Here is a 23,121-nt window from a genome sequence, read left to right as displayed (position 1 = left end):
GGTATGAAGGCGTCACGTGACTGTCCAGTACTAAAGATACTGTCGCTTGTTCATCTGTGGCAACCAGGGCCAGACGTCTGTCAGGTCGGGAGGACAAGGGCAAGCGCAAGAGAGAGAAGAAGCAGCAGCTCAGAGAGAAGAAAGTCAGGGAACTATCCTGTCCTCAGCATTACAGTTAATCTAGCATCGGGGGAACAGAAAGTAACGGCACCATGATGATGACCCAGGTGGAGACCACGGTGCACTATGATAACGGCTACGAGTATCAATACATGAACCAAGAGGATGAGTGGGACAGGGACATGTTACTGGACCCTGCCTGGGAACAACAGCAGAGGAAAGTAAGTCAAAAAAGGAAACTAGTGTTTGAATAATATAATAAATGAATACTAGCTATATTTACGCACAGTGTGATGTATGCAAAGGAGAAAAAAGGTCACTACGTTACACAGAATTAACCACATTTAAGTTTTCCAAGTTAAGTGAAGTCAAATATGTGATATTTAAATACAATGCTAATACTTTGCCTGATATGTAAGCATAGAGTATCGGATAACATAGTTTCAGACAGCTCTGTTGGGACTAATGATAAAGAAAGCCGGCCATAGTAAAGAGATGAATATCCGGTTAATAGTTTCAAAATAAAACGGAGGGTGAACCTAACGTTTTCAGGAGCGTTACGTGGATAAAAAGTGGCAAATAAAAATAGGATTTATGTTTCTTTTCATCATAGATGCCAAGTTAATGAAGCAATTGTCTTCTATAATTACCGATGTTTGTGTGTAGGCCTACGTGTAACGCTATATGGCGAAAGGCGCTAATAAAAGACACATCTTTGGTAGCTAACGTAACCGTTAATAACCGTTAAAAAAAACACCATAACCATTATGAATTCTGGTTTGTTACCAACGTTACGTACTCATCAGCACTAATCCACACAGTGTTAAGAAAAGTATTACAGTATAGGAATAAAAGATGAAACAAGGGCATCAATTAAGTAAGTACAAACAAGTCTTCTGACATGTAACGTTATCCTAAATTAGCTTACAGCAGAACAGGATATTGATCTAACGTTAAACGTTATTCATGAGTCTACCTCATATTAAAAAAATGGAAAATCTCAAACACAAAGATGCAGTTTGACTTTTAACTCGAGTTAGTGTAGTTTTGTTTTGTTACAACTTTCACTTGTAGTTTTAACTTTGAAGGACAGTATCAGTTAACTTCCGGCGTGGTTCTAGTTACGTGTCGCTAATATGACCCAGCCGGGGTTGCATGCTCGGAGGGCGGTTTGACGGACGGATGCGGTGGGTACCAGGCCGGCTAACAATAGCCCTGCCTTCCAGCGGCTCTCCAGACTGCTGCCTCTCCACTGATACGCGCGGAATGCGAGCTGTCAACAGATGCTTCTAACACATGATGACGCTCTTGGGATTAGAATGGACGCTGCATCTAATTTTAACCTCGGGACCAAAAGGCATTATAGTAGGGTTAATCCAGTGTCCTTGGTGCGGAATTCTTTTGTTTATAGAAACCACACAGAAATATTGTACCAGCTCAACTCAATATAGCCTCGGCCTCCCACACTGTCAGTTGGTTATAGGGCTTTGAAAGTTGGCCTTAAACTGCATCTCTTTGCACAACTGTAGGCCATCAGTCCATAACCTCCTGTGGCCCCACAGGGATGACAAAACTGTGTATCTTTGGTAACACAAGGCAGCAACAGGTCCTTGGTATATATACACACACAGCAATCTTTCCAATGTTTATATTTTACTGATTATAATTTGCAGCTGACAAGTTCATTGGAGAGTGGTTTAGTTCTTGGAGCAGCTGTTCAAAAATAATAAGAATTGAGAAAGCGCCAGTGATGGTTGCAGACAGCATCACTGGTATAGTGTTTGTTTCTGGCATGGTGGGAGGTGATGAAGTTGCTCTGTGCCAGACAAGCTTGTTATATACCCCTGCTTAACACTATTGTTGCCACAATGCTTTTGTTTGCTTCATTACGGGCCACTTTTCTAAATAATTTCTTATCAGTAGCCTTAAATCTATTATCTACCTTAAGCCCTGATGCAGTGGCCCTATTTAAAACCCTAAAAGCAGCTTTGGGAGCTTTCCTTCATTGGATATTAATGTGACCTTTTTGAATCTTTTAGCTGACTCAGACAGCTACACCTTCAGTGCCCATTATTGTTACCGAGGCTCTGCTCTGTCTTTTAAACATGTTCAACTTCTTATGTATTTTCCATCCTCCTGGGCACAGCCTGCTAGCCTCTGACCGAGTGAGGGCCCCAAAGGCATCCGCCAGTTCAGTGACAGGGTTGGTCCTCGCTGGATGTGATTCATAGATATTTTTAGCCTTAATCGTCACTGGTCAGTAGTGTTGAAGAGGGAGTCAGGGGGCTTGGAAAGTGGGCAGCAGGGGTCTGCGAGTCAAATTTGGAGAACCAGCGGGCCACGTTTTTTAACAAGGAGGGCAGCAGTTCAATGTCACATTCACCCTGGGGACTCATTCAGTGTGGAATGTGATGGCCTTTACTCTAAAGCCTGTAATATTCTGTTCTTCCACTGGCACCAAGAGGGGAAGCTTGAGTGGCTGGCTGTACACCCATATTACTCCTGTACAAGGATGTGTACAAATCAGGGTCGAAAAAACGTGCTAAAATATCTACAAGTAATGTCACTTTGTTGAATTTATTTATAAACTGATAGAAACATTTGTTACATCTATCTTCTAAAAGGATGAGAACACAAATACATTTGAGTATTTTCTCAAAAACGGCCAAAATAAAGTGCCATAAAATTGAAAACGATGTGAATTATTTTTATAATTAGATTATGCTTCCATTCTTTGCTGCATAATAGCACATTTTTCTAATTACATTACTTTAAAATGTACCATAAGCATCATAAATCGACCACTGACTTTAAACGTAATTTAAAAAGTACAAATACTAATTTAGACCTATTTGATTTTGTGACAGTGGAGAGTAAAACAGTAAAACGTCAAGTCTAGCATCCACTCAGCTTACATCATAGACACATACCTAAATAAACATTACAATATAATAACTAGTTGATGCTATTATCTTATTGAAATACAAGTTTTATTCTGGCAGGATTTGACATTTTAAAAACTATAACAGACCCATTCAGTTCTCCTTGTGGCACATCCTTCAAATGATTGAAAAGATATATATATATATTGATAATGCTCTCATCCATTATCCACGCCTGCCTGTCATCATACCTTAGCATAGTAATGAGCGTGACCTGTAAGAACAGTGTACTGTGATAAAGCTATCTCCTTGCAGCTGTAACCAAGTGGCAAAATAGTGACAGAAAGTGATGTGAGGGGAAAACTCTCTGTATCCACGTGACATTTTCACTTATGTTGACACGGCGAGACATTTTGACGTTTTCCCCCCCAGGTCTCTTATCATGAGGCACAGCAGAGCGGTCTATATTTAACGCCTTATATCGGTCGGAATGTGCTCTGTGGTCGGCTCCCAGCTTTCATCCGAACAGTGTTGAGCGCCCGTGAACTCTGTGGCTCGCTATTGACAGACTTTATAAAAATAGGAGGAGAAAGACAATGATCCCGTCTTAACTTGATTTACAGTATTTTAGTACCCACATGGAGTACGTCTGGTTGGTTAGCTGTGAAAAAAAGAGTTGAAATTGGACACTAATGGGTCACTGAAGGTTAATCTGAAAATGCAGCAGTGGTCAAACAGGTTAACATCGATTTCTTGTAATGAAGACTTGTTAAGCTGTTAGCTGCCTCAGTTTGTTTAGGTCTAGTGCAGAGGGGAATATACAGGGGTGGAAGAAGTATTCAGATCTTAGTAAAAGTATACAAGTATTAGCATTAAAATATACTAAAGGGCCCATTTCAGAATCATATACATTGTATTACTATTGTATCATATTGTATTAATATCGATGCATTAACGTCTACATCACTTTAATGTTTTTAAGTTTAACCTATAATATTCATCATCATTTATTAGATTTATATTATGTAGTAATAATCTAAATCTGCAAAGTAATTTGTAATTTAAGCTGTCAAATAAATGTAGTGGAGTAAAAAGTAAATACTCAAGTTAAATATGGAAAACGTGTACTTAATTACAGTACTTGAGTACATATACTTAGTTACATTCGACCAATGCTTTTAGTGTAATCCATATGATGTATTGGATGTTTTAAGTGAAGTCCAACTTGCTTCTAATGCTAATTTGTTTCAAACTGTCCTGTATGCATTCTTATAAAATGAGCCGTTTTTCTCCTTTCCAATTTTCCGTGGTGCATCAGCAAAGCTTCACAGGAAGTGCAGACATTTTCATGCACAGAATACTTTGCATTTGTTTGGTGACACTTTATCAAATCCCCTTATAATTGACCTGGGTCTCTCTTTCCTGTTAGACCTTCACAGCCTGGTGTAACTCCCACCTGAGGAAAGCTGGTACTCAAATTGAAAACATTGAAGAGGACCTCAGGAATGGACTTAAACTCATGCTGCTTTTGGAAGTTATCTCAGGTTAGATCACTAAATATGTTGCTTTTATAAATGTTTTCATGATTTATTATTTGTGATACTACACCAGTAGCTGCACATTTTATTCACTGTGAGCTGTCTTTTCATTAATGTTTGTAGTATTAATTTTGTGGTTTATTTTGTCTTTATTGTGATATTATTGTTTCAATTTGAGCACATAGGGTTACATACATATATGACTCTGTCACATAATGATTTTGTTTTGCAGGAGAGAGGTTACCTAAGCCAGACAGAGGGAAGATGCGGTTTCATAAGATTGCTAACGTCAACAAAGCGTTGGACTATATCACCAGCAAAGGAGTGAAACTGGTCTCCATTGGAGCTGAAGGTACATAACACTCTCCTGTATTTATAATTAAACTACAGGTGTCCAATATGAACATAGAATAATAAGAGTGATAATCAAATGTATTATTCACTCCAGTGCAAACTTATTGCAACAGATTTGTTTCCCTTTCAGAGATTGTGGACGGTAATGCAAAGATGACTCTTGGAATGATCTGGACTATCATCCTCCGCTTCGCCATCCAGGACATTTCTGTGGAAGGTGAGATCATAAAATCCTGAAGAATCTAAATCTTGTTCATTTTCTATCGTGTCCACTGAATGTAGACATGGCAAAGGTATGCTCTGTTCTATCTTACAAATCCTGTGTATTCACTTTTCTCCTCAGAAACATCTGCCAAGGAAGGGCTTCTTCTGTGGTGTCAGAGAAAGACTGCCCCCTACAGGAATGTCAATGTCCAAAACTTCCATGTCAGGTGAGTGTTCAACACACCAAAGACTGTTCATTGATTCTTAGCCATAGTTTATGTGCAAAGGACCCTTACAAGTATGTCCTTTGGAATAATTTGACCTATCTTATTATTTTTAGAATTCTATAGTCTTAGTTATGTGAAAGAACAACATAAGAAAAATGTATTAGAAAGATTTTATGAATTACTTATTTAACTTATCTGCAGATTCTAAGAGTTATAGATTTTTTAGATAAGAAAATTATTTTATATTTTATATTTTATATTTTATATTTTATATTTTATATTTTATATTTTATTTTATATTTTATATTTTATATTTTATATTTTATATTTTATATTTTATATTTTATATTTTATATTTTATTTTATTTTTTATATTTTAGCAGTAGATATCACAGTAATTATAGCTTTATGTCCTCCTGAGGCTCACTTCAAACAACACAACATATTGAGTATAATGATGCCACCAAGTGCTAGATTTAAAAGAGTGAAATGAGCGTGTTACCTCCTTGAACTGACATGTTGGCTCTCTCTGCTCATCGGCCGGTGAAGCTGGAAGGATGGCCTGGCCTTCTGCGCCCTGATTCATAGACACAGACCCGACCTCCTCGACTACTCTAAGCTCAACAAGGTGTCGTGTGGTTTCACTTGTAACCAGGATGCTGTGTTTCGGCCCCAAAAACTAACATGACTGATTTCCAGAAATGTAACACCTCTGTCACAGTGTGAACCGATGAAAACAAATACACACCGAACTCAAAATAACAGCACTTTTTATGACCTTTTGACCTATGCTGTGAAACACTGAGGAAAGCTAGTCTATATCTATGACTGGAGGTGTATGCTATCTTAATGTTTTTGGAGTTATCTGAGCACAGGGAAGTGTTTGATCCAGAGACGATTACAAACTATAGCTGTTTGTTCTTGAAATTGTTCGTCAGGACTGTTGGTATGGAAACAGTGTGCAGCAATGTTTGCTGTAGACACAGCGTGTTATTTGGCTAATGGATATAATGCTACTTTAATCTATGGATGTGATTCTTCTTCACAGCAGAACACTTTTATCCTAATTGCCACATCATGCTTCATTATTCTAAACTAAAGCAGGTTGTACACAATTTTAACATAATTAGCATGCATTGCTTCAGGATTAAAACTTTGGATTTAATGGTGAGGTGATAAATATGCAAACCAAAACTTGTCTGCCTTAAAATTATGACTATCAATAGAGAGTTTGACTTTTCTCATCCGGTATATCTGTGTGTGGATTCATTTGAGTTGAAATGCTTTTCAGGGCAAACACAACCGCAGCTCATTCAAATGTTCTGGGTTTAAAGGATTCTCAGTGTTTGAGTATAAACAGATGAGGGCATCAGTGAGCTGTGCTGCTTATTTGCAGCGCTAGAGAGCCCAGTTGACTGCCCTCCAGTGTTCCTCAAGTAACATGTATCTTTCTCTTGTGGAAGAAGCTGCTGTTAAAGCGAGACGAGAAGGCCGTCTGTGGGAATATTTGAGGCTTCTCTCTTCCACTGCCAAGTTTGTTTTGATATAAAACGGCAAATCGGGGAAAGAAATCTCAATAGAGATTTTCATGTCCATAACGTTTTGTTGTGATTTGCAAATAAATCATTCATGGCAAACGAGTCAGACCATGTATGAACGAGAAGCCGGATTGTTGAGCACAAATAGGAACATTTGCTTTGCCTCGGCCAAATTTAGCCCGATACTGTATATGTATAGTGGGGAACACCATGGCTGATTACGAAGAGTGACATTTTCATTTGTTTTGGAAACAGAAGGTGCTCACTTTTCAACACACAACTCTCTGGCCTGACTTGGAATTGACCCTGAATAGTCACTGAAACATGAGCCTAGTCCCCACAGAGCTCAGGCTTAACTTAACCTCTGCTATTGTCCATGATGTCACGTAGTGATCCGCAGTTAGAGGCTGTCGGCCCTCATGAAAGGCAGGAAGATGTCCCTGAGATCGGCATTGTGATATTTATCCGTTAATTAAGTAAGAATGCCGTCGATTCTCATAGTAGTAGGGAAAGGGCACTCAGGGTGAATGTGAGTGATGAGGCACACACATACCATATCCATTTCTCTTTGACATACATAATCACACACTCGACTTTTCAGTTCTGCTCATGCTGCCAGGAGATAGTTGCACTGTGCGCCAGGCAGCGAGTCTGGCTCCAGGTGAGAGTGTTTGTTAAGCTTGCAGTGTTACAGCCTGCCGAGACAGATCTGGTCTGGTGGTTTAAACACACACACACACACACACACACACACACACACACACACACACGCACACACACACACACATATACACACACACACACACACACACACACACACACACACACACACACACACACACACACACACACACACACACACACACACACACACAGATGCCTTGGGGTATCCTTCAATCCATTCATCCATCCCTCTATCCCATCATGAATTTACCACCCTGTCCATCCATCTATGTGTGTCCTGCACTGGATCTGTGAGCAGCTGGTCCTGTCATGTAGTGTGGCAGTCCCCAACCCCCTACCTTTACAGAACAGCGGTACAGAGATAGGGACAATAGCAGCAGCATGATAGTATGATCCCCTTACCTCATTGCACTCACTGACTGTCCCAGGGGGGGTTCGCCGTCAGCTGTTGGCTTAATGCACCACTCCCACTCTGTTAAAACACTTGGTTTCTCCTAGGTTTATTTGATTAAATCTGTCATTTAAAGAAATACATTATGTATCTTGTAGGGTTTAAATGTTTTCTGGGGTAATCTGTTTGTGGAATAATTTACTATCTAATTAATTTATAATAATTAAATGTAATAGTATAGTCCTTCATCACTGTTTTACATGATGCAGACTAAAAGATTAAATGCTTGATAAAAAAATAAAATAATGATTGTAATAAACATTTAATGTTATGTGTAGAGGTAGACCAATTAATTGGTCGGCCGATTGATCGGGTTGATTAATGCCATTTTGAGATAATCGGCATCGGCCTGGGGAAGGCCACGACACTAACATTGTTTATTTATTTTTGTAAATTAAAATGTTTTTGTTGTCTCTTAGAAACAAGGAGATGCTGCTATCTGCTAATAAATGTTGTTGTTAAGTAGACTAAAACCTTTTTAATTTTTCATTCATAAGGTTTTTTATTACCTGTCGACATTTATTTAGTTGATATTAAACTGTGTAAACATTTAGAAATGTTGTGTCTCATTCGTTATTATTTAATTTTTGTATTTTATCAGATGCAAAAAACAAAAACAAAAAATCCAACAACAATATATCGGCATTATTTGTTGGCCATCAATTGGCCATTGGCAGTCCTGCTCTCTAAATATCGGCATTGGCCATTGAAAAACACACATCGGTCGACCACTAATAATGTGTAGTTGTTGTAAGATAACATCTACAATAACTCATTAATGTTCAATTTCCCAATTGAGACGGGTTTCATTGGACTGATCGAACTGTACTAATCAGCATGTGAAGTTTCTAACAACCATCCAGCTCATGTGATGACTAAAACATGTATCGTCAGTCTTAGGTATTTGTGCGGCAACTCTCTCAAATATGGATTTAAAATGAGTGCTATTAAATGAAAGTGCATGTACAGTAGGTGATCAGGGAGTATCATGGTGTGTCCACTGTAGCATGGGCGTCAGTGCAGTGGCATTTTAAGTCCTGCATTGCTGTTCAGTGATGTAGAATTGTGTTTCTTTATTTAGGATGATCCTATGGGGAACCTGAACCTGGCTTTTGACTTAGCCGAGAAACACCTGGACATTCCCAAAATGCTGGACGCAGAAGGTAATGTTTCTTATATCCTGTACTGATGAAGTGTTTGTAATATGAACTTCACTGGGTGTGTATGAGGATATTTTGTCTGTTGGAGGTTTGTGTTTTAAATGTTTAAGAGTTAAAATCACACTTGATGTAGATGTGAAATGTGAATGTGCTGCTTCTGTCTCTGGAAGTCATTTTCCACTTTTTAGATTTTTCACTCTTTTCTTCCTCTCTGTAACCTCACCTTTTCCCTCCCTCTCGATGCCATAGATATCATCAACACCCCCAAGCCTGATGAAAGAGCTATCATGACCTATGTGTCCTGTTTTTACCATGCTTTTGCTGGAGCTGAGCAGGTATAGTGGTTGAACCTATCACGAGTTAGCTATCCGTATCCATATGCATTTTGAGAACAGGCGCACCAATATTGTCAGTTTGATTCTGACATGTCATTTTGACAAACAAATGTATTCCGAGCATAATGTCATTAGAGAATTTGAAAGGATCAATGGGAGCATGGCCCGCTTTGTGTTACTTTGCTGATGTAATTACATTATATTCGTGCCCTGTGCTCTCAGGCAGAGACGGCTGCCAACAGGATCTGTAAGGTGCTCGGTGTAAACCAGGAGAACGAGAAGATGATGGAGGAGTATGAGAGACTGGCCAGTGAGGTAAAGCAAAATAAGAAATTTCATTAAAAAGATATTCTCTTGTATGATGATGACACATTGTGCAATGAAATCTTTTGATTTTCGAAAGGAGATTAAACTTTGGAACCTTTGTGGATAATGGTATACAGCACACATTACACTAAAGTGTGTCTCCTTCTGAGATGAATCTAGTTCAAAGTAAAAGTACAGACTTAAGTTAATTAAACACATTTATTTTCCCCATTTATGTATCCCATTGCTGTGATAAGCTAAGACCCATCTGCTGAAAATAATCAATAATTTATCCCATTTATTTATCTTCCTGAAACACTGCTATCTTAGGAGCTTTCTTGCCTCTCCACTTATTCCAATGTTTTCCTTGTGTTTCCAAGCTGCTGGAGTGGATCCGCCGCACCACTCCCTGGCTGGAAAACCGGACCCCGGAGAAGACCATGGCAGAGATGCAGAGGAAGCTGGAGGACTTCAGGGACTACAGACGCCAGCACAAACCCCCTAAAGTGCAGGAGAAGTGCCAGCTGGAAATTAACTTTAACACCCTGCAGACCAAGTTGCGCATCAGCAATCGCCCTGCCTTCATGCCCTCTGAGGGGAAGATGGTATCTGTAAGTCACAACTCCAAATCTTCCCACTGCTTATAATTCAACAGCCAAGACATGTTTGTGATTGTGTACACCACCACTGTTTATGTCAAGTACTTTCAAGGTAAAATCTTCTGACAGTCTACCAATAGAGGGTGATTTGTTTTGCAGCTTTATGTACATTTTCTATTTGCAAGAGAGTCATTTTAAAACGTCTTAAGTGAGTTTTAACTGATTTTTTTATTTTGGTTTTGTTTACAGGACATAGCCAGTGCATGGCAGGGCCTGGAGCAGGCAGAGAAAGGCTATGAGGAGTGGCTCCTTACAGAGATCCGTAGGTTGGAGAGGCTGGACCACCTGGCTGAGAAGTTTCGCCAAAAAGCCACCAATCATGAGAACTGGGCCAGCGGTCAGTTGCAGTTGTACATTTGACATTTTAACTATCTGCATGCTTGCTTTTCTATCAATCTCTCACTGCAGTACAACACTACAGTATAACTACGTTCAAACTGCAGGCAAAGGTGACCAGAAATCTTGAAATCACAAGGAATCTGATCGTTTAAATTCTGATTATGGCCACTTTCCTATGTGGTTAATCAGATACAGCAATGCAACCTCAGTCTGAACATATATCATAATTCAGGCAACTTTACACACACCTTTCTTATCCTTGTTATCATCTGCTCATGAATTCACTTGCTTCCACTGCATATCAACTTAGAAATGAAACCGTAATTGTTATTGTTCTTTTGTGCATGCTGGTCAGTTCAGGGCTGTGATCAGTTCACACTGAAAGCTGATATAATCCACATTAAAAAAAAATTGTGAACAGCCAAACAATAAAATTAGATCTGAGCAATAAATCCAAATCGAGCACTAAGGCTATGAATGTAGCCTATATCTATAGGTCTGCATGTATATTAGTTTACTTGTTGGCTCCCTGGTATCTGTATTCCTGCTTCTCTGGCTGCTTTTCAGTGTGCTAGTGCTTATATTAACCTTGGGGTTTGTTTAGACTTGTTCCTAATCAGATTTGATTGAAGGTTTTAGAGTATGTCCAATGCAATTAATGGACTGCAACAGGTTATTTTCTCCATCTGCAATGACCAAATAAGGTCTGTGTTTAGACCTAACCAACTAATCATCTTGTTATTCCCCGATCTTATCTCATCCCTCTCTCTGTCTCTTTGCATATGTGTGATATTCAGGTAAAGAGCTGATCCTCTCCCAGAAGGACTATGAAACAGCCACCCTGATTGAAATCAGAGCATTGCTTCGAAAACATGAGGCCTTTGAGAGTGACTTGGCAGCCCACCAGGACAGAGTGGAGCAGATCGCGGCCATCGCACAGGAACTAAAGTACGCACTCCCTATAGCACACGTTTGCAGTCATGGAGGCCCAGGAGCATGTTTTTACTCCTGCCAAACACAGTGCCAACAAGGGGTTGTGGGGGCAAAATCAACTAACTCATTCTCGTTTTCTGTTTATCTCTTTTAAATATTACATTAATACCATTTTGGCTTTAGACACTGTATGATCTACAAGGGGGGAAACAACAAAGCACAAATGTGCACAACACAACACTGCTCTCACATAGAAAATGCTGTCCTTCAAAAATATATGATGCCTTTATTCACATTTGAGACAATAGAAGAAGACAAAAGTAGGAGAAAAGCAGTGCAGAAAACAAATTGGAACAATATGAACTCACTGTCTCTTAAATGTGATTTGCATTTGAGATGATTTTGAACCAATTTGTAACAAAAATAATCATGAAAATGACTTAAACCCTCGACTACTTAGTTAAGAACATGTGTGTGAATGGAAGGGTGTGGTTTACACGTTCACAGCAGGCATGCTGACATTTTAATCAGCAGTCAACGATGAACACCTGTCCATCGTTATATTCTCAGTCTCGGATTGGCCACAAAGTACTTCCTGTTTCATAATAAACCGCTGCTCTGAGAAAGGAAGATATCATTTCAGCGGACAAGCAAAATGGCTACTTGGTTTCCTACAAGGTATGTAATAGTTAAATTACTTTGTGTTTTCCTTCTCTATTTTTGGCTTGTTTATTTTACTGCCTTTTATTTATTTCTTTGACCATGCTGTTTTCTTTTACAGTGCGTTGCTCCTCATTGCACTGTTGAGCTGCAATGTCTTTTGCTTTCCTGCTCAAAAAGGTAAGTCTATCACTTCACTGAGACTATAAATGTACTCTGTTGCTTACAAACTTTTAATTGTTATGTCAAACTTTCTTTTCTTTGTAAATTTGACCAAAAACATTCCCCCCCCCCCCCTCCCCCTCTTCTAGGCTGGAGCCAGTATGATCCTTATGAGGGCAGTTTCTCTAACATGGAGGCGCGTCCTGACTTCCATTATAGTTCGCCCCAAGGTGCTCCTACACAGCATTCCAGTGTGAGTTACCCTGCTGACTCATTCCCATATGAATCAATGGATGTGTATTTGAGTCCTGGAACCTATCCAGCAAGCTCAAACCCGACTCCAGACATGTCCGCTGAGGCTTCATGGAATGCTGCTCCTGGTTGGGATCCTGTGCCAGAGTTTAAGACTGCCTACACGGCGTCCAGAACACCTCAGCCCGCACCTGACATCGTCCTTCCTCCTCCACCCTACTTTCAAGCAGGCAAGCTTTATCAATATGAAAACATGGACCACGGCAATTCGGAAAGGGAAACTGAGGAGCTAAGCTTTCCTGCGCCGCCGCCGCCACCTCTTCCATCTTCTGGCTTCCAGGCTGGTGAGCTCAGTAAGTATGAATCAATCCTTGACTATGGCACTGAAGAGCGGGAAACTGAAGAACAAGGTTTCATACCACTACCCCCCTATGCTTCGGAGCCACAAGGAGCAGAGGTGTCATCTTATTCCACGTTGGGCCCCGTGCATCCGCTTCCACGAGAGCTGACTCCATTTGGACTGAGCCAGTACTACCACTTCTTGACTGGTCAGCTTCCTCCTGGCACATACACTCAGTCTCAGTCAGAATATGAGTCGGGCAGTGACACTGGGCAGAAGCCCATTTATAAGAAATACCACTTTGTTCAAAGTCCAGTAGTCCCCACTCAGTCTCAGCAGGATTATACCAAACTGTAACCAGCAACGATCAGGGTCAAGGCAACTCTAATAGTCTCTGCATTTTACTCTAACGTGTGCTTGTATGAATTTTAATAAAATGCTTTAATGAATTGTGTTCTCTTTTTGTGCGTTGGATGGGACTTGTCTTTTCATTTTGAGGTGTTTATTCAATGGATACTTCAGGTTTAACGTCACAGTAGCAAGTCTTGGGTGTTCCTGGGTCTTACGACTAACTCTCAAGTCAGTGTGGCTATAGAAAGAAATTCAAACATACTCTGGTGTTAAACTATACAGGCTGACTGTCCAAACAAGATGATGCTGTAATACTAGTCAAGGGAACGGTTATGTGCTTGTGTAGGGGAAACTGTTTGTTCCTCCATTGAGATGAGGTTAAATTAGTAATAGTCAAAATTTGAAGGACTTGCATAATTTATTTTTACTTTTTCCAGCACCCACAATAGACTATTTTAAAACTGAGCATTTCATATCAAACGACTTGCCTTTGTAGCTACATTTGTAAATGTTCCAACACTGAGTCTGACTTTATGCACCATTATCCAGTCGTGTTTTTACCCAGTATCTAAATGCCTGGGGAACAATAACACAAAGCTCTTTTCCACGTCTGAAATCTGAAATGAACAGCTGCTCATGCTTTGTTTTTCCAGTGAGCTGGACTACCATGACGTGGCTGCTGTGAACCAGCGCTGCCAGAGCATCTGTGACTTGTGGGACAAGCTGGGAACCCTGACTCAGAAGAGGAGAGAGGCACTGGAGGTGATGGCAACATTCAAGTCTGTTATCAATGACTTTAAATGTTTGAACGTGGATGAAAGGCATTCATATCCACTTTACTAGTTTTCTCAGACTTAAGTGTTTTTTTCATTATAGCTTGTGAGTTTAATTTATCTGCATATTTCAGGGTATGTCCCCACAAGAGTGCGCTAATGTTCCACACAGACTCCAATTGATGCAGAATTGAGTTTCATCCAAAACTAGCTTAATCAAAATGTCAGTGTAATCATATTTAGATGTCTGTCAGTGACATCTGAACAGTGAAGACATGACTGATTGATGAGGGGAGATCATTGGATCTCCTTTAAAATCCCTGACCCAGATAGGATGGTAAAATGGGAGGGTGGAGGGGATAAATGAGAAATAGATGTAAAAGTCCTGTCCAGGAAGTGACTGGCTGAGAGCCCACGATCCACTTCCTCTGAGCCACGCTGGCCATTCCAGATCTGCAAATGTGTGAGGGCCCTGGAAAAGGGCCATGGATTAAGTCTGAATGACAGGGACAGAGGTCTGTTTTCTGTCAGTCATCCACTCCCCACCCTCCGCTGGCTGCTGAGGGGAGGGATTCTGTTTGGAACAACCAAGCCAGAGTTAGGGGTTAACAATGTTATGCATCTTTGGATTAGTCATAACAGGTGAGGGGACATTTGTTTGGGATTTGTATGTGAGATATGAAGATGATGACTCCTGCCTAGTTCAGGGTAGACTCTAATGCTGAGCTATAGGTTGGAGGTTTTTGAAGTTTTCAGGATTTAAAAATATACAAAACAGACATGTGATATCTTGTAATCCTCTCAGCGGACAGATAAGCTGCTGGAGACTATTGATCAGTTGTTCGTGGAATTTGCCAAGAGGTCAGCTCCTTTCAACAACTGGATGGAAGGAGCCATGGAGGATTTGCAGGACATGTTCATAGTGCATACTATTGAAGAGGTCCAGGTAGGCTTACTGCTATTTGTGAGATTACTTTAATTTCACAATATTGCTGCTATGTTCTAAAGTGAGTAATGTTGGTATAGCTGTGGCTTCCAAAAGAAAACCACATAATGTTGTCACTGTTGACAAAATTGAAATGTTAATAAAATTCAGGACCGTTTCCCATTCCAGAGTTTAATCGCAGCTCATGAGCAGTTCAAAGCTACCCTACCTGAGGCGGATGCAGAGAGACAGGCCATCTTGGGAATCCACAATGAAGTGCAGAAAATTTCCCAGAGCTATGGGATCAAGGCCAACATTATCAACCCGTACAGCACCCTCACAACTGAGGAGCTACTCAACAAGTGGGACAAGGTATTTTCAGCTTTCAAACTTACTTACAGACTCTTATATCGAGGAATAAAGTCATTATTAAGATAGTGGCTGTCTGGCAATATAAAATAAAAATGAATAATGGAAATGGAACAAGCAGTGCAATATCTACATTCCTTAACAAAGTGCTGCTCTAATGTTTTATCACGGTATTAAAGGACTCAGTACCCAGTACTGATGCATAAAGCATAATACTATCATAATTCTGTTTTAATGGCTCTTTTTAAATGGAAGCCAGCTTCTCGCAATTACATCTAAGCTCTTTGCCTGTGCATGTGTGTTTTCTAGGTGAAGAAGCTGGTTCCTCAGAGGGACGGTGCTCTTCAGGAGGAGATGGCTCGTCAGCATGCCAATGAAAGGCTGAGACGACAGTTTGCTGCCCAGGCTAATCTCATTGGACCCTGGATACAAACCAGAATGGAGGTCAGACATGCAGGCTTCATAAGAAATGTGACAGTTATCTCCATCTAATCAAATAAAGACATAAAATGGAAGACGATTACATTTAAATATTGTACATACGAGAGTTACAATGGTGGTGGCTGCCCTGATAATGATGATTGAATAACAATTTTTTATAACAATAATAAAAGTATAAGTAAAGTACAAAAGTATTATTATTATACACGTAAAATATTTCTTTATCAAATGTTATATGTCCTGATGGAATGTACTCTTAGCCACAGGTCAATGACTCCCTGCAGTATTAGTGAGCGTTGTTGGTGCGTTATCCTAACAGGAAATTGGGCGCTGCTCCCTGGAGATTGGAGGCGCCCTGGAGGACCAGATGACCCAGCTGAAGCAATGTGAGCACGTCATTGTTGCTTACAAGCCCAACATCGACAAGTTGGAGGGAGACCACCAGCTAATCCAAGAGTCCCTGGTGTTCGACAACAAACACACCAACTACACTATGGAGGTACAGGGCAGTGTTTCAAGACTATGCATGCATGTGCAGTATTTGCAAACACATACGCACGCTCTTACATAAGACACTCATTGTAGCTCTGCATGGATACTAGGGCTGTGTATTGGCAAGAATCTGGCGATACGATACTTATCATGATACAGGAGTTACGGTTCAATATATTGTGATTCTGTAAGCTAGGGGATATTCAGCGGTTTCTTTTTTTATCTAGTTATCGAGTAAAAAAAGTTCACTATTTTATGCATCAGAACAGTGGTATCAGCATTTTCCTTTATCACAGTCCCTGTGACATCCAACATCCAACATCATGGCACTACTTTTATGCAATCTGAGCAAAGAAATTCACATTTGCCTATTTCAATAAAACAAATTAAATAAAAGTCAATACAATAATAAACATACATTTAGATATTCAACATGTTCATTAGACTGATCAAGGTGTTTCTTCTCTGTGTCACCACATCAACAGCATATCCGTGTCGGGTGGGAGCTGCTCCTCACGACCATCGCCCGAACCATCAACGAGATTGAGACCCAGATCCTGACCCGGGATGCCAAAGGCATCAGCCAGCAGCAGATGAAAGAGTTCAGATCCTCTTTCAACCACTTTGACAGGGTACAACTTTCTACCATTTCACATCACCGCAGTCTGTTTTTGGGTCATTTTGAGTCACTGATTTGAAGCAATCAGAGCGGTTCTGAAGCAGAGCAGGGGGTGGTGGTGTATTTAGAGATTGCCCTGTGGCTTTTATTCAAGCTACATCTGTACTGTAGGATTCCCAGACTGACTGTCTCCCCATGCCAGAGTAACAGCATGGATAATATACCTGCCAAACACAAACTTGAAAAAATCTTTTTGTGTTCTGATGTCCTCTATAAGAAAATTGTGTCTACACATTTCTTATGCACAGTTGTAGTGTGTGTGTGTGTGTGTGTGTGTGTGTGTGTGTGTGTGTGTGAGAGAAAGTATATGTGCGATATCTCTCCTGAGTTTTTAAGCTCACAGACATCAATTATCACGAAATCTTCAGCATCTTTTATGTCTTATCACAAAAGGCAAAAGATTAAGTGCTTGAAGTTGAAATAATTACAATTTACTCTAGATCGGTGCAAAACATCTGCTTGTCAGTGTCAGATTTGGAAAAAGTTTAACATGTCTTTTAGGATTTAGTCTTACAAAATTGCTGTAATGCTATATTAAAAAGCATGCAGTACTGTATATGATTCACTATGCCACTGTTGTATCTTTTCTGTAATCTCTCTTACTTTTCTCCTTTTTTCCATACATGCAACCTGCAATTTGGCCTCCGACTGTAGAAGAAGAATGGAGCAATGGAGACTGATGACTTCAGAGCTTGCCTCATCTCTATGGGTTATGACTTGGTAAGATGTTTTAAATGTGGGTGGGGGGATGGATGGGGCTGTGTTATTAGTATTTTAAATAAATACTGTACAATCTCTTCTCATTGTCTGTCCATACTTTTTCTCAGGGGGAGGTGGAGTTTGCCCGTATAATGATCCTGGTGGACCCCAATGGTACTGGAATCGTCTCTTTCCAGTCTTTCATTGACTTTATGACCAGAGAAACTGCGGACACAGACACTGCGGATCAGGTCGTGGCATCCTTCCGCATCCTGGCAACTGACAAGGTATGTGTGTTTGTGTTAGTGTGGCTTACTGGCAGATATTCTTAGCCAGGACTAATCTATTCTATTCCAGTTATTATTTCCAAGTATTTGCCATGCCATGTTGATTTATGATCTACAATTTTGTTCATGAGCTAAAATGGAAAGGGAGAGTATTTGTAACAGTTCTTGGGTGAACAGAGACACAATCGGAGAAATAGACGCAGGACATAGGGTGAAGTCCAAAAAGGGAAAATCTTTACTGAAGAGCGAGGCAGTCATACACAGAAAGTCAGTCCAAACGGAGCTAACAAACCCAGAAAAGGGAGTAAGCTTAGTCCAAAAACCGTCAGATGTAACACTAGACGATTGCTGGAAAACAATGAGCACACAAGGGGCTCTTGTCATTTTTCTATTTTGTGCCTCTTCGGCTCCTCTGTCCGCCTGCCTGTTACCCAGTAATCTCAGTGCGCCATCTTGAAGGATATTTCAATTCCTAAAATGTTTTTTCTCGAGGAGAGAGGAAGAACTATGATCAAAGATGCAAAAAAGCTGGAATATACAAACAATGTTGTGAACTGAAATAAAAGTAAATATATAAGTTGGTATGCTATAACAAAATAATGGACAGATGATGCAGCTCTGCCACACGTCATGTGTAATTGACGTCGCTTTTAAATAACTGCTCCGAAGCATGGACGTCTCCATCCATCCATCGTCTACCGCTTATCCGGGGTCGGGTCGCGGGGGCAGCAGCTCCAGTAAGGAACCCCAATCTTCCCTTCTCCGGGCCACATCCTCCAGCTCCGACTGGGGGATCCCGAGGCGTTCCCAGGTGGCATCCTTACTAGATGAATCACCTCAACTGGCTCCTTTCAACGCAAAGGAGCAGCGCCTCTACTCCGAGTCTCTCACGGATGCCTGAGCTTCTCACCCCTATCTCTAAGGGAGACGCCAGCCACCCGTCTGAGAAAACCCATTTTGGCCGCTTGTATCCGTGATCTTGTTCTTTCGGTCATGACCCAGCCTTCATGACCATAGGTGAGGGTAGGAACGAAGATCGACCGGTATATTGAGAGCTTTGCTTTCTGGCTCAGCTCTCTTTTCGTCACAACGGTTCGGTAAAGCCACTGCAGTACCGCCCCCGCTGCTCCGATTCTCCGGCCAATCTCTCGCTTCATCGTCCCCTCACTCGCAAACAAGACCCCGTGGTACTTGAACTCCTTCACTTGGGTTAAGGGCTCATTCCCTACCCGGAGTAGGCAATCCATCGTTTTCCTGCTGAGAGCCATGGCCTCAGATTTTGAGATTTGTGCTGATCCTCATCCCAAATGCTTCACACTCGGCTGCGAACCGATCCAGTGACTATTGAAGGTCACAGACCGATGATGCCATAAGGACCACATCATCTGCAAAGAGCAGCGATGAGATCCTCAAGCCACCGAACTGCAACCCCTCTCCTCCACGACTACGCCTCGATAATCTGTCCATGAAAATCACGAACAGGATTGGTGATAAAGTGTAGCCCTGGCGGAGGCCAACATTCACTGGGAACGAGTCCGACTTACTGCCGAGTATCTGGACAGAACCCTTGCTTAGGGCGTACAGGGATTGGATGGCCAATCAGAAGTGACCCCTGTACTCCCGCAGCACCTCCCACAGTATCACCCGGGGGACCCGGTCAACGCCTTCTCCAGATCCACAAAACACATGTAGACCGGATGGGCGTACTCCCAGGCCCCCTCCAGGAGCCTTGCGAGAGTGAAGAGTTGATCCGTTGTTCCACAACCAGGACGGAATCTGCATTGTTCCTCTTCGTGGCAAACCCGGCCACCAGGCGCTCGCTGTCGGGCCCTTCCTTCTGGGCCTGGCTCCAGACGGAGGCCCCGGGCTTCCTCCGGACAGGGTCTCTCCTTTCTTTTCCCTTTTTTTATGAAGTCGTTTTGAATGCATGGACATCTCACTTTGTTAAATGTGCTTTGCATTGACTCCCCTCTCCTCGTCGCTCTTCCTTGCCTCCTTTGTTTAAATCTACGCGAGAAAAGGAATAGATGGTGTACAAACTGACAAATGAGAAGGAACAGGGAAAACAAGGGAGTATATGGTAGGTAAGTAATGAGGACAGTTGTGGATAATCAATGAGGCGGGAATACACAAGGGCAGGAACTGAAATGGCAGGAGATGTTAGATTTTCAAAATAAATGCACAGATCAGCAGGATGTTCCAGGTGTTTCCATGAATGTTTCTGGACACATGCGCGAAACACATTTGTGAAACACATGTTTTTTTCCCGCAGCCCTACATACTAGTGGAGGAGCTGAGGAGAGAACTTCCCCCTGAACAAGCAGAGTATTGCATCATGAGGATGCCGCCTTACGCCGGCCATGGAGCACCACCAGGGGCACTGGACTACACTGCCTTCTCCACTGCCCTCTATGGAGAGAGCGACCTTTAACTGACTAGAAATGCCTTTCATCATCTGACCGTGTACCTAACCACAACCACCCCCTCCCTACCTATCTTCCATCTTGATGAATCTATACAAAAGTTGAATCAAATATGTTAAATTAAATGTGTTTGTGACAATACCAAGTTTTCTTTTGATTAGTTTTCTGACATTTGACGGTCTGCAATCATGCTGAGCATTGTCAATTGTCTTGGTACTCTTTTTCTGTCTTCTTGGATAAAAGATAGCCACCTAAACAAATGGAAATTGCCATGTTTAAATTGTAATGTGAGAAATAATGGATTGTACATTTCATCTTGTGTGTTATGGTGTCTGTGCACAAAGTAAGGTTCTGTGATGAAAGTAAAACTGGAAGAGATATTTACTCCCTTCAAAAATCCAGATCACTTGGTAATACGCCAACAGGATCATGGTGTTTCTGTAGTTTATCAGTTAAATAAATTAGATATAAAAGTCCTGTTTTGTCTGGCAGTGTTTTCATGTTTCCTCCCAGTGCCTTAGTTTTGGGAATACAATCTTCTGATAAGGCCTTTTGAGATGCTGTAAAGTGAATTACAGTTTGCAAAAGCAATTTCAGCCCTACTGCCATCCAACAATCAACAGTGTAGAAAATGGGTTCCCAAAAGTTTAAAAATATACGGTACCAACAAACGAGAAGTGGGAAACCACAAGAACGCAAAAGATTTACAATTGCTCAGTGGTTTAAAGGCATAGAACACAGAAGATTAAATGTGCATTATTCATGAGTACTGTCTTTTAGGATAAAACATTTTCTCAGGCAGCAATAGATATGTTAATGCTTAAATGTGCCTTTTAATGTACAATAAATTATTAAAAATACACAAATATGAAAATCTAAATCAAATAAAGCACGACAGGTCAAGTCCTCATTTCAATACTTGATTAAAAATACAATTGTCCATGGTAGGTGAATACATCTGAAGCCTTCAGAGGTTTCCTTTGTCCTCTCTTTATGTTCTATGACGTGCCGCAAGAAATACAAAGGATCTTGTCTGCCTTTGTGACTTTTATATATGTAGGCGAGGCTATTGTATAGCACACACGGCACTTCTGGGCTGTGGTTACGTTTAAAAATAATTTGTTTTTTAAACTATAACATCTTTTCACATTTTTTATTTCTAGACTGCCAAAGTCGTTGCTGAAATTCTTTTTTTCTTGTTTCTGCTCAAAGTTTTGACTTAAAAAGCATTTCCATATTTAGCCATCCTTTTGTTGTAAGCCTTTAATGTGAGTGCTGAATTTCCCAATTTTCCTTTGTTGACACATTTAAGATCTATTGTTAGTAGAACTATATGTTGATTCCTGATTTGTCCATATTATACAGCTGTTTGACAATAATAATAAAAAACGGAAATAACTTCCTTCTAAAACAATCATGTAATACTCCATGAAAAGAATGATATAGCAAACATTTTGCGGCTTGATTTCACACCCGTTGGCAATTTGTGAATCATGCAAGACTTCTAATATACTGTGGAAATTATGAAAGTGATAGAATTTTCTGTGAACAGGATCATTGGCCACTTCCCACAAACTGAACCCAAGGCACTGGAGCACACTATTAATTTAAAAATCAATTTAGATGCAAGCAATCTCTTTTAAAAGAAAAAAGTATTTTCACGGTAACAAATAAACATTACCTTAGTCACAACTGATCCCTATAGGTCCAAGGGATGTTCTAATTTTTGGTGAAAGCTTTGATTTGTTGTATTTTAATAAGAAAATAAAGATACTCAGGAGGTACTATCACCTTGAAGACATTTGCTGGCTCTGTTATCAACAAATTAAACTTTGTACTTGAGGGTAATTGTGACTAATTAAAACAAATATTTCAATTAAATAAATCATTGCTTGTCCTACGTCATTTATTTTTTTAATTTATACTACAGAAAAGATTTAAAGCCACATCACACAAGACTTGCTGTTACACCCGTATTAATTAAAAGATATGTTAATACAAGAACAAGGACTAAAACATCATTTTTTTCTAAATCAGTAATCAGACAGTTTGATGGTGTGAAAGATTTATTTACATCAGTAGTGGTTGTGGTTTAATTTGGTAAAGCAGAATAATAGTGATATCTTCTGAAGCCTCAATTATTCCTTCCTTATTCCTGTTTGATGTAGGAACTTTCTCTTCATATCACATTGCCTCTCAGGGCTAAAAATATAGAATAGGACGTCTGGATGGCATAACAGAACAGATCAGTGAAATGCAAAATTCAAAAGTCTTCTCTCTTAAAAGAGCATGAATGTGGGTCAGAAATGTCAGAGCAATCAACCTATTACATTATGCAATATGTTCTGTGGATGAGGAACTTTAAAGTCATGTAACCAAAATGGGCAGGGGTACTCTGAGGTTAATGAAGCCGTCAATACATTTTATTGTATTTATTAGATTTTAGATCTATTTTGTGTACAAATGGAACTTTTGTCTTAGTGGTGTGCTAGCTCAAAAGAAAATCAGGGGGTCACCATTATTATCCAAAATTTCAAG

The 23,121-nt window shown here is 40.4% G+C and overlaps 2 protein-coding genes across 2 annotated transcripts; both read left to right on the top strand.

Moving 5' to 3' along the window:
- Positions 1–75: 75 nt before the first annotated feature.
- Positions 76–21,464, top strand: actn2b (actinin, alpha 2b). Its single transcript, XM_029450339.1, has 21 exons — positions 76–341; positions 4,432–4,546; positions 4,773–4,892; positions 5,025–5,111; positions 5,238–5,325; positions 5,875–5,953; positions 9,080–9,161; positions 9,408–9,493; positions 9,716–9,808; positions 10,180–10,410; positions 10,648–10,795; positions 11,595–11,745; positions 14,149–14,257; positions 15,074–15,214; positions 15,383–15,565; positions 15,872–16,006; positions 16,323–16,502; positions 16,981–17,127; positions 17,829–17,894; positions 18,002–18,160; positions 20,433–21,464. Exons 1-21 carry the CDS (start codon positions 213–215, stop codon positions 20,589–20,591), a joined length of 2,688 nt encoding a protein of 895 aa, XP_029306199.1. The 5' UTR covers positions 76–212; the 3' UTR covers positions 20,592–21,464.
- On the top strand, positions 12,315–13,613 carry LOC115020364 (WASH complex subunit 3-like). Its single transcript, XM_029450336.1, has 3 exons — positions 12,315–12,408; positions 12,512–12,570; positions 12,702–13,613. Exons 1-3 carry the CDS (start codon positions 12,386–12,388, stop codon positions 13,499–13,501), a joined length of 882 nt encoding a protein of 293 aa, XP_029306196.1. The 5' UTR covers positions 12,315–12,385; the 3' UTR covers positions 13,502–13,613.
- Positions 21,465–23,121: the final 1,657 nt, after the last annotated feature.

The sequence above is a fragment of the Cottoperca gobio genome, chromosome 15, assembly GCF_900634415.1.
Source record: "Cottoperca gobio chromosome 15, fCotGob3.1, whole genome shotgun sequence".
In the NCBI taxonomy this organism is placed as follows: Eukaryota; Metazoa; Chordata; class Actinopteri; order Perciformes; family Bovichtidae; genus Cottoperca; species Cottoperca gobio.
This window is presented reverse-complemented; position numbering and strand designations above follow the sequence as displayed.

Excerpts from the sequence above, each read along its gene's own strand:
- actn2b (XM_029450339.1), top strand. The coding sequence starts at position 213 with ATGATGATGACCCAGGTGGAGACCACGGTGCACTATGATAACGGCTAC. Across the intron at positions 9,162-9,407 it reads CAAAATGCTGGACGCAGAAG|ATATCATCAACACCCCCAAG; the intron begins GTAATGTTTCTT and ends TCGATGCCATAG. Across the intron at positions 10,796-11,594 it reads TCATGAGAACTGGGCCAGCG|GTAAAGAGCTGATCCTCTCC; the intron begins GTCAGTTGCAGT and ends TGTGATATTCAG.
- LOC115020364 (XM_029450336.1), top strand. The coding sequence starts at position 12,386 with ATGGCTACTTGGTTTCCTACAAG. Across the intron at positions 12,409-12,511 it reads GCTACTTGGTTTCCTACAAG|TGCGTTGCTCCTCATTGCAC; the intron begins GTATGTAATAGT and ends TTTCTTTTACAG. Across the intron at positions 12,571-12,701 it reads TTGCTTTCCTGCTCAAAAAG|GCTGGAGCCAGTATGATCCT; the intron begins GTAAGTCTATCA and ends CCCCTCTTCTAG.